This window comes from Mya arenaria, chromosome 4, assembly GCF_026914265.1.
Source record: "Mya arenaria isolate MELC-2E11 chromosome 4, ASM2691426v1".
Classification (NCBI taxonomy): Eukaryota; Metazoa; Mollusca; class Bivalvia; order Myida; family Myidae; genus Mya; species Mya arenaria.
This window is the reverse complement of record NC_069125.1, coordinates 52,656,504-52,668,626: the sequence shown is the minus strand read 5'-3', so window position 1 is coordinate 52,668,626 and position 12,123 is coordinate 52,656,504. Positions and strand designations below refer to the sequence as shown.

At 36.9% G+C, this 12,123-nt stretch overlaps 1 protein-coding gene across 2 annotated transcripts in view; it reads left to right on the top strand.

Annotated features, from left to right (window-relative positions):
* Nucleotides 1–12,123, top strand: part of LOC128231982 (two pore calcium channel protein 1-like) — a 29,685-nt gene that overhangs the window by 9,946 nt on the left and 7,616 nt on the right. For both annotated transcript variants that reach the window (XM_052945295.1, XM_052945296.1), the window contains exons 10-18: nt 4,870–4,986; nt 5,273–5,336; nt 5,639–5,748; nt 6,960–7,026; nt 7,519–7,563; nt 9,014–9,136; nt 9,478–9,550; nt 10,121–10,225; nt 10,685–10,756. In XM_052945295.1, the coding sequence (XP_052801255.1) occupies nt 4,870–4,986; nt 5,273–5,336; nt 5,639–5,748; nt 6,960–7,026; nt 7,519–7,563; nt 9,014–9,136; nt 9,478–9,550; nt 10,121–10,225; nt 10,685–10,756 (776 nt within the window). The remainder of the gene's footprint in view (nt 1–4,869; nt 4,987–5,272; nt 5,337–5,638; nt 5,749–6,959; nt 7,027–7,518; nt 7,564–9,013; nt 9,137–9,477; nt 9,551–10,120; nt 10,226–10,684; nt 10,757–12,123) is intronic.

The following is a 12,123-nucleotide window of genomic DNA, read 5'->3' as shown; positions in this document are numbered from 1 at the left end:
GAGCTCTACTTCATAATGAACCTGGTGGGTATACATGTTTCTGTTACTTGCTATCAAGCTCTACTTCATAATGAATCTGGTGGGTATACATGTTTCTGTTACTTGCTATCGAGCTCTACTTTATAATGAACCTGGTGGGTATACATGTTTCTGTTACTTGCTATAGAGCTCTACTTCATAATGAACCTGGTGGGTATACATGTACACGTTTCTGTTACTTGCTATAGAGCTCAACATCATAATGAATCTTGTGGGTATACATGTTTCTGTTACTTGCTTAGAGCTCTACTTCATAATGAATCTTGTGGGTATACATGTTTCTGTTACTTGCTTAGAGCTCTACTTCATAATGAATCTTGTGGGTATACATGTTTCTGTTACTTGCTTAGAGCTCTACATCATAATGAATCTTGTGGGTATACATGTTTCTGTTACTTGCTATAGAGCTTTACTTCATAATGAACCTTGTGGGTATACACGTTTCTGTTACTTGCTATAGAGCTCTACATCATAATGAATCTTGTGGGTATACATGTTTCTGTTACTTGCTTAGAGCTCTACTTGATAATGAATCTGGTGGGTATACATGTTTCTGTTACTTGCTGTCGAGCTCTACTTCATAATGAATTTGGTAGGTATACATGTTTCTGTTACTTGTTATAGAGCTCTACATCATAATGAACCTGGTGGGTATACATGTTTCTGTTACTTGCTATAGAGCTCTACATCATAATGAATCTTGTGGGTATACATGTTTCTGTTACTTGCTTAGAGCTCTACTTTATAATGAATCTTGTGGGAATAAACGTTTCCGTTACTTGCTATTGAGCTCTACTTCATAATGAACCTTGTGGGTATACAAGTTGCTATAAAGCTCTACTTCATAATGAATCTTGTGGGTATACACGTTTTTATGCCCCCGAAGGTGGACATATTAAAATCGCACCGTCCGTCCGTCCGTCCGTCCAGCTCTGTAACTTTCCCTTGTATGGACAGAATTTGAAATAACTTGCCACATGTGTTCCACATACCAAGACGACGTGTCGCCTGCAAGACCTGTGTCCCTACCTCAAAGGTCAAGGTCACACTTAGTGTTTATTCACAATGGAGTGCTGCATATAAGGACATAGAGTATAGGTTGTCGTGTCCGGGCTGTAACTTTCTCTTGTATGGACAGATTTTAAAATAACTTGCCACATGTGTACCACATACCAAGACAACGGGTCGCGTGCAAGACCCGTGTCCCTGCCTCAAAGGTCAAGGTCACACATAGTGTTTATTCACAATGGAGTGCGGCATATAAGGACATAGAGTATAGGTTGTCGTGTCCGGGCTGTAACTTTCCCTTGTATGGACAGATTTTAAAATAACTTGCCACATGTGTTCCACATTCCAAGACGACGTGTCGCGTGCAAGACCCGTGTCCCTACCTCAAAGGTCAAGGTCACACTTAGTGTTTATTTACAATGGAGTGCTGCATATAAGGACATAGAGTATAGGTTGTCGTGTCCGGGCTGTAACTTTCCCTTGTATGGACAGATTTTAAAATAACTTGCCACATGTGTTCCACATAACAAGACGACGTGTCGCGTGCAAGACCCGTGTCCCTGCCTCAAAGGTCAAGGTCACACTTAGAGTTTATTCACAATGGAGTGCTGCATATAAGGACATAGAGTATAGGTTGTCGTGTCCGGGCTGTAACTTTCTCTTGTATGGACAGATTTTAAAATAACTTGCCACATGTGTTCCACATACCAAGAGGACGTGTCGTGTGCAAGACCCGTGTCCCTGCCTCAAAGGTCAAGGTCACACATAGTGTTTATTCACAATGGAGTGCTGCATATAAGGACATAGAGTATAGGTTGTCGTGTCCGGGCTGTAACTTTCCCTTGTATGGACAGATTTTAAAATAACTTGCCACATGTGTTCCACATACCAAGACGACGTGTCGCCTGCAAGACCCGTGTCCCTACCTCAAAGGTCAAGGTCACACTTAGTGTTTATTCACAATGGAGTGCTGCATATAAGGACATAGAGTATAGGTTGTCGTGTCCGGGCTGTAACTTTCCATTGTATGGACAGATTTTAAAAAAACTTGACACATGTGTTCCACATACCAAGACGACGTGTCGCCTGCAAGACCCGTGTCCCTACCTCAAAGGTCAAGGTCACACTTAGTGTTTATTCACAATGGAGTGCTGCATATAAGGACATAGAGTATAGGTTGTCGTGTCCGGGCTGTAACTTTCTCTTGTATGGACAGATTTTAAAATAACTTGCCACATGTGTTCCACATACCAAGAGGACGTGTCGTGTGCAAGACCCGTGTCCCTGCCTCAAAGGTCAAGGTCACACATAGTGTTTATTCACAATGGAGTGCTGCATATAAGGACATAGAGTATAGGTTGTCGTGTCCGGGCTGTAACTTTCCCTTGTATGGACAGATTTTAAAAAAACTTGACACATGTGTTCCACATACCAAGACAACGTGTCGCGTGCAAGACCCATGTCCCTACCTCAAAGGTCAAGGTCACACTTAGTGTTTATTCACAATGGAGTGCTGCATATAAGGACATAGAGTATAGGTTGTCGTGTCAGGGCTGTTACTTTCCCTTGTATGGACAGATTTTAAAATCACTTGCTACATGTGTTCCACATACGAAGACAACGTGTCGTGTGAAAGACCCATGTCCCTACCTCTTAGGTGAAAGATACACTAAGTGTTTATTCACAAGGGAATTCTGAATATCAGGATATAACAGTGTAGATTGTCAAGTATGGGTGGTATTTTGTTATGTTCAGAGGCAATTTAAAATAACTTGCCATATGTATTTGACACGTAAAGGCAAGATCAACTTTTCATGTACTGACCTTGTTCGTAGGTCAATGTTACATTCGGGGGCATTCGTCACATACTGTGACAGCTCTTGTTGTTACTTGCTATAGAGCTCACTTCATAATGAATCTTGTGGGTATACATGTTTTTGTTACTTGCTATAGAGCTCACTTCATAATGAACCTTGTTGGTATACACGTTTCTGTTACTTGCTACAGAGCTCTACTTCATAATGAATCTGGTGGGTATACATGTTTCTGCTTCTTGCTATCGAGCTCTACTTCATAATGAATCTGGTGGGTATACATGTTTCTGTTACTTGTTATAGAGCTCTACATCATAATGAACCTGGCGGGTATACATGTTTCTGTTACTTGCTTAGAGCTCTACTTCATAATGAATCTGGTGGGTATACATGTTTCTGTTACTTGCTATCAAACTTTACTTCATAATGAATCTGGTGGGTATACATGTTTCTGTAAGTTGCTTAGAGCTCTACTTCATAATGAACCTGTTGGGTATACATGTTTCTGTTACTTGCTATAGAGCTCTACTTCATAATGAATCTGGTGGGTATACATGTTTCTGTTACTTGCTATAGAGCTCTAAATCATAATGAACCTGGTGGGTATACACGTTTCTGTTACTTGCTATAGAGCTCTACATCATAATGAATCTTGTGGGTATACATGTTTCTGTTACTTGCTTAGAGCTCTACTTGATAATGAATCTGGTGGGTATACACGTTTCTGTTACTTGCTATAGAGCTCTACTTCATAATGAACCTTGTGGGTATACATGTTTCTGTTACTTGCTATAGAGCTCTACATCATAATGAATCTTGTGAGTATACATGTTGCAGTTACTTGCTGAGAGCTCTGCTTCATAATGAATCTGGTGGGTATACATGTTTCTGTTACTTGCTATCGAGCTCTACTTCATAATGAATCTGGTGGGTATACATGTTTCTGTGACTTGTTATAGAGCTCTACATCATAATGAACCTGGTGGGTATACATGTTTCTGTTACTTGCTATAGAGCTCTACATCATAATGAACCTGGTGGGTATACACGTTTCTGTTACTTGCTATAGAGCTCTACATCATAATGAATCTGGTGGGTATACATGTTTCTGTTACTTGCTTAGAGCTCTACTTCATAATGAACCTGGTGGGTATACATGTTTCTGTTACTTGCTTAGAGCTCTACATCATAATGAATCTTGTGGGTATACATGTTTCTGTTACTTGCTTAGAGCTCTACTTCATAATGAATCTGGTGGGTATACATGTTTCAGTTACTTGTTATAAAGCTCTATATCATAATGAACCTTGTGGGTATACATGTTTCTGTTACTTGCTCTAGAGCTCACTTCGTAATGAACCTTGTTGGTATACACGTGTCTGTTACTTGCTACAGAGCTCTACTCCATCATGAACCAGGTGGGTATACATGTGTAAGTTATCTTGCTGTATAATTTTACTTCATCATGAAGCAGGTGGTTTTAAATGTGTCAGTTATTTTGCTCTAGATGTCTACTTCATCATAACCCAGGAGGATATACACCTTTCTGTCATTAAATTGCTATAACTTATAATAGAATAATTTACTGTTGGAACAAATGAAGTCAATAAACAATTTCTAGGGCAAATTGCATATATATATGTAATAAATACCAATTTGATGCATAGTCCAAGAGAATTAATGAAAATCCACACAAAACAGCCAAAACCATTTGCTAGGTGGAACAATGTGTGTATTGGCAACTATTTAATTGCAGTTACAAATGATAACGAAGCTCCATTATTTGTTTGAAATTTCAAGAAAGGTCACCAATCAGTAGTCAGTTGCCACACCTTTTGAGTTGTAGAACATACATATATGTGGAATAATTTACAGGGACACTGCTCACATTTCTGCTGAACAATGCTATTTTTTGTGGACTCTTCTCATGTTTAACTGGATTGTACTCTTTATAAATTGTGTTTGAACTTTTATTAATAAGTTTGCAACTCTTCATTGAATGTTTCAGTTCCTGGCAGTAGTGTACGACACATTCTCAGGGTTTGACAAGAAAAAACTGAAAAAGCTGCTACTGCATAAACGAGAAGGGTGTAGAAAGGCGTTCAAACTTCTTGTTATAAAACAGGTATTCAACTAGGATATTTCCATTGAGGTGATCACATGGCAGTTTTGTTCTTTCCTTGGAAAAAAGAAGACAATCTGAAAAAAAGAATGGGAAAGTGAAATGATGTAAGATTTCAAAACATGCATTTTCACTTTTAAGAAATGAATTCACATGTCTATGTATTACGTGTGTTATGTTGATCCAAATACTTACACCATTAAACATTGTGTTTTTTCACTTACCGTACCATTTACCATCAATCAAAGATTTGGTCAACTTTTGAGACCTATCATTTTTTGTTTTTCAGGACCAAAATGAAATCAACCTGCGGTCATTCCTAGCATTCCTTGTACACTTTCGCCCCAAACTTTGTAAGTATTAAGCGTACTACTATCTGATGCTGTTGACAATGTTAGAAAAATATTACCGCTATTAGAAAAATGTGTTTTAAAGGTAGATGTATTATTATCCAATGTGTTTATTTTTTTGGGGTACATATATTTTGTTATGGCATTATGTGACAAGTTGTGTCAAGGGCACTGCTTATATTTAGATATCTAAATGGTTAATTTGCCCAAATTTTTGTCTGATAACCCATTTTGTAAACCTGTTTGTTGAGCAGTGTTGTGTTTCTAGTACAGCTTTAAAATACCCTGTTTATTGCTTACTTTAGCCCGGCGGGATGGTTACATGTTGTTCAAGGCACTGAACAAGAAGAAGAATGGCAAGTTGAGTATAGACGAGTTCTACCATGTATATGACTTTGTGGACTGTACTTGGAAGGTACGTATGTCACACTGGTTACATATTCTTTGGGACGAGGGGACTGTACTTGGAAGGTACGTATGTCACACTGGTTACATATTCTTTGGGACGAGGGGACTGTCTTGGAAGGTACGTATGTCACACTGGTTACATATTCTTTGGGACGAGGGGACTGTCTTGGAAGGTACGTATGTCACACTGGTTACATATTCTTTGGGACGAGGGGACTGTCTTGGAAGGTACGTATGTCACACTGGTTACATATTCTTTGGGACGAGGGGACTGTCTTGGAAGGTACGTATGTCACACTGGTTACATATTCTTTGGGACGAGGGGACTGTCTTGGCAGCCAATATTTTTACAACAAATTATTCTAAGATGTGAAATTAAATGTGCTTTGATATTGTGTATGTTAAGGCTTTCAAAATCAAAGTTTCACATACAGAATGAATAAGACCATGCTAAAACTGAACTATTTATTCTATTTGATATCTTAAAATATTATGCTGTAAGTCTTTTATATAACGAAGAAATAAATGTTCTGATGATGAATTGTTATAAGTTTATGTTATTGTGATTATTTCCTTATTTGGTTCACATGTACTAAATATTGGGCCAAAATTTTCATCATTCTGCAATTAGGCTGTTTTGATTGTTGAAATTAAATGTAGGTTATTGAAAATATACCAACCACATGCGTTTCATCTTATTATTAAATGGTGTGAATAATGAGGTACTGGTACTATTTATATAAATGATTGATAATTACAAATTTATCATGCATGTTAATACACACACAATTTTCATGCTGGCTACACTATTTAAGTACAAATTTCGTGTGCATTTTCTGAGGGCTATTCCAGTAAAACATATAACCCCGGGGGGGGGGGGGGAGGCAAATATTTTAATTGTATATAGGTGGGTGTCTTTTTTCTTCTAAAGGGGGGTAGCATAATTTAAAAGTGCCTCCCCCCCGGGGGGTTATGTCTTTAAATGGAATAGCCCTGATTTGTTTGTGCATGTTTTTTTTCATTCATCTTTCTTTAAATAATAACAAATTGAAAAAAAAACTCTAAAAATTGAAAAATAGTCTAAAAATTATTGATCATTGCTTTTAAGGATATATTTTCAATAATCGATAATGACATGATTTGTATAAATAGTGGCCAATGTTGTCCCTGTCGATTCTTCGGAACTACGCTAACTGTTGATAGGTATTGTTTTTTTAGGAGAAGAGTTTACATGATGAACTGTGGTCCTCAAATTTTAGTGATCCATGCAGAATATATTTTGAAAGTAAGATTATTTCATAACGTTTCTTTAAACTACTTTTCATTATATTCATGTATTTATTTTCAAAGAAAAGGTTTGTCATAACGCTGGTGTCATTAGTCAGGGTGGCAAAGTGGTGCAGTAATGGTACATCTTTAGTTTACACTTAAGTGTACAACAGTTGTGAGGAAAGTTACCAGGTATATTGATTTACACTATGTCTTTCTTGTGTGGGGGGGAGGAGGGGAGCTGGGGAACCTGGAGAAAACCCACTTGTCAGGCTTGTTGACTGCAAAACAAAATCACCTAACCACTGTATTTACCTGACAACCATACTTTGGGCAATACCTAAAAACCAATGGCCAATAACTCTGTTTAAAATGAATATTGGGTGTATATATGTTTCTTGACCAACTGAGAAAAACTGCTGGGTGTAAGTGTCCCAATCCCCTTGTTATTGTTCTGTTTTAGATGTACATGTTACAACTCTTAGATGAGTCTGTTTTTACTTTTCAGAGTTATATGCCTTTGTGACCTGGAAATGGTTTGACTACTTTATATGTAAGTTTTCGTATATATTTCTGCACATCTAAAAATATTAGAAAATGTCAATCTACATATTTAACTTGAGAACTTAGTGGAGCATAATTACTTCAGTTATGAGTTGAACTTTTTTAGCTCGACTATTCGAAGAATAGGTGGGCTATACTACTCGCCCCAGCGTCGGCGTCGGCGTCCGGTTAAAGTTTTAGGGCAAGTTTGGATTTTCACTTATGAGTCCAATACCCTACATTCAATTGACTTAATACTTCACACAGTTGTTCAGGGCCATCACATGATGAGATTAGATAACTCCATATTATATATATTCTTTACACAGATTATGGCCCCTGATTGACTATGGAACTTGGGTTAAAGTTTTAGGGCAAGTTGGAATATTCATTAATAACTTCTATATCCTTTGTTCAATTGACTTAATACTTCACACAGTTGTTCAGGACCATCCCACAATGAGGTTACATAACTCCATATTATCCTAAATACAAGTTATGGCCCCTGATTGACTTAGGTTAAAGTTTTAGGGCAGGTTAAAGTTTTAGGGCAAGTTGGGATTTTCACTTAAAACTCCAATACCATTCATTCAATTGACTTAATACTTCACACAGATGTTCAGAGCCATCACATAATGAGGTTAGATAACTCCATATTATCTTTTATACGAATTATGGCCCCTGATTGACTATGGAACTTAGGTTAAAGTTTTAGGGCAGGTTGGGATATTGTTTACTAACTTCTATGCCCTTCATTCAATTGACTTAATACTTCACACAATTGTTCAGGACCATCACCTAATGAGGTTACATAAATCCATATCCTTAATACAAGTTATGGCCCCTGATTGACTTAGGTTAAAGTTTTAGGCAAGTAAAAGTTAAGGGCAAGTTGGGATTTTAATAAAAAAAAAGCGGCGTAGTTTAGCGCGCTGTCTTACGACGGCTCTTGTTTACATGTGACTTTCTCCAGGGACGACAATTTTCCTCTTTGCAGCTGATTTCCTCTTTTTTGGCCACAAATCTTGAAATTATTTTTTTTTGCCTTTTATCTGATTTTTTTGTATATAATGGGAAAGGAATAATCCTTTTTTATACAGATTTCCTCTTTTTTACAAATCTTGCATTGGCACCCCTGTTTCTCAGGTTTTATTATAGCAATCTGAATAAACACTCTATATAAATTCATGATATTTCCCCTTAAGACCATAGCAATATACATGGCCAGGATTTTTTTCCTATTCGACATCCACTCCTGCAGTCAAAATGTTTCAATATACAAACTAGCAAGTTAACAGTAACCTTTGGAGAACTGCTCAAATTCTTATATAATTGACTCTTAAATAGCACAATGAGGTACTATCATCATGGCACTCAGCTAGTGTTAATCGCCCTGGAATGGCTGATTACATTTTTTCCATTGGCATATTCACTTCTGATAACTGCTGTCTTTATTACAGACCTGATGATATTTGCAAACTTTGTGTCAATGATCGTAGAGACAGTTCAGATCAACATGCAGGGCAAGATCGTCGGCCAGCACTCGTTCACGCTCTCCAGCATCTCCATAGCGTTTGTATGCTGTGTGTGCCTCTTTATTCTACTTGTATCTAAGATTGAACACTGATGTATTTTCTCATTATAGTATTATTAATATATTGGCTGTACCTATGATTGTGGTTTTCAAATGTTAAATAAATAAAGAGAGTGACAAAAAGAAGAAACCTAACTCCAATGAGAGATTTGCTTTTGGTTGTGTGTCAGAAGTGTTTGTCGTGTAGAAACTATGTGCTGTTTTTTAAGAATGGAATATTATATTTGAGTCAGTCAATTTAACAGTTGATTGATTTAGTTTTTCTGAATTCGTTTTCAAAAAGATTTTCATTGTACATTTTGATAAATTTTGTTGACTTTCTGCTTTCAGTGTATTGTGTTGAAGCTATGATGAAAATTCTTGGTAAAGGCCCTAAAGAATATTTTACAAATCCATGGGATTTGTAAGTAGTTTTTAGATTCTATTCTGCTAGCTTATGTGTTGATGTCTTTAATACTGTGCACTAAACTAAAACCTATACCGTATCTCTGAGGCACTCAATATATATTTAAATGAATTTAGTTCACATGTTGTCAGAAACAATATGCATAAATTATATGTATGTACTACCAAGTCCCATAATTGCAGGTTAAATTTTATCAAGTTATGCTCCTTTTTGACGAAAACAACAATGGATATGTTATTAACAAGATATTGTGTTATTTTTGTTGCATTGTTTTTTAAACTAGACTAAAGGTAACCATTCAAGTTTCGTTACTCTTACTTAAGTCATACTCGAGTTAAAGCTGTTAGCATTATCAAGTGATAGACACATTTTGAGTGCATTTTTTGTAAAATCCTTTAATTCATAAGAATGTTTTTAATGGACAAAGTGTTAGTATCACCAATCCATCAATCCTACAAAATCAAGACTGACATGCTGACACATGGTAAGAATCTTAGTATGAGCAGAAGCAAATTTTGATTTGTATATTTTACATGTGTTTATATAGCATTGGTTGTATGATTCCAGATTTGATTTCATGGTGACAGTGTGCAGTTTAGCAGGGGTTCTTGGAGAGACAGTGAACGACAGCTTCTACTATGTCATCATTCTGCGACCATTAAGACTTCTCAGGTAAAATAAAGGTTATCTTTATCTTATTGGATATATATCTCTTAGTTATACTGTTACTTTTATAAAACCTTTATGTCTTTAAAGAGAAACTTCATTGTTGTCATAGCTATTTATGTCATGCATAATCTTAATTTCTGGCTGAAATTTAATAGTTGTTCTGATTACATGTATACCCATTAAACACAGTGATGTTTGCATTGACAATATGCATATCTGTAGCAAAAGCCATCATTCTCGCCGAAATGATTAGAGTTCTGCCCCTTGGTCAACTGAGAAATGCATCTGACCAAAATTGTCCATCAGACTTGTTACAAGAATTGCATATTTATTATGTTTTGACCTAAAGTTTGTTCAGTCAAATATTCGCAAAAAGTTATAATTTCTCATGATGTGTGACAGGGATACTGGTCTTAAGATGGGGGATTTTCTAGTGTTTGATGCTGAAGATTCATATTTCAGGCTTTTTAAAGTGAAGAAACGCTACCGAGATGTGCTGGGTACATTGTTCATGTTGATAAACAGATTGTCAGGGTAAATATTTGATCATTTTCAGAATTCCATTTTCACCACTTATAATAACAGCATGTTCAGGTATTTACATACCTATAGTGTACACAAACAAAAAGCATACAGTGAACATGTAGTCATCAAAGCAGTTATTTAAAATGCTTAAATTTCTGTTGAACACATATTAATAAACAGGCATTACTAAAGCAAAGAATGATACATTTGCTAGAGAAAATTACAACAATATGCTTAATCATTATACCCCCACAAACGAAGTTTGAGGGGGTATATAGGAGTGAGCTTGTCGGTCGGTCGATCGGTCGGTCAGTCTGTCTGTCGGTCAGTCTGTCGGTTTTCATGGTTTCCGGACAATAACTCATGAAAGGCTAGACAGATTTGAACAATTTTTGGTACACAGGTGTAACATCAGAAGATACAGGTCAAGTTCGATATTGGGGCTGGTGGGGCCAAGGTCAAGGTCACTGTTACTAAAAATAGAAAAACGGTTTCCTGACGACAACTCATGAAAGGCTTGACAGATTTGAACAATTTTTGGTACACAGGTGTTACATCAGAAGATACAGGTCAAGTTCGATATTGGGGCTGGTGGGGCCAAGGTCAAGGTCATTGTTACTAAAAATAGAAAAACGGTTTCCGGACGATAACTCATGAAAGGCTAGACAGATTTGAAAAATATTTGGTACACAGGTGTAACATCAGAAGATACAGGTCAAGTTCGATATTGGGGCTGGTGGGGCCAAAGTCAAGGTCACTGTTACTAAAAATAGAAAAACGGTTTCCGGATGATAAATCATGAAAGGCTTGACAGATTTGAACAATTTTTGGTACACAGGTGTAACATCAGAAGATACAGGTCAAGTTCGATATTGGGGCTGGTGGGGCCAAGGTCAAGGTCACTGTTACTAAAAATAGAAAAACAGTTTCCAGACGATAACTCTTGAAAGGCTAGACAGATTTGAACAATTTTTGGTACACAGGTGTAACATCAGAAGATACAGGTCAAATTCGATATTGGGGCTGGTGGGGCCAAGGTCAAGGTCACTGTTACTAAAAATAGACGGTTTCCGGACGATAACTCATGAAAGGCTAGTTGTTCTTGTCAGCAGCGTAACTTCTAAATTACTCAACAGATTTAAATAAAACAATACATGCATGATAAAAGAAGATGCAGTGTGCAGTAACCTTGGAGTTATGGCCTCTTTTCAAAGGAATGGTTTGCCATTCCTGTGTCCAGGCGGCATTTGGGGGTATTCGTCACTTCTGTGACAGCTCTAGTTTATTGTGTGATAATAATAGTATTCATAAGATATAGAAAAGCTTGTTGTGACATAAAAATGTTGACTCATATTCTGGTAATATAAGGTACTTAC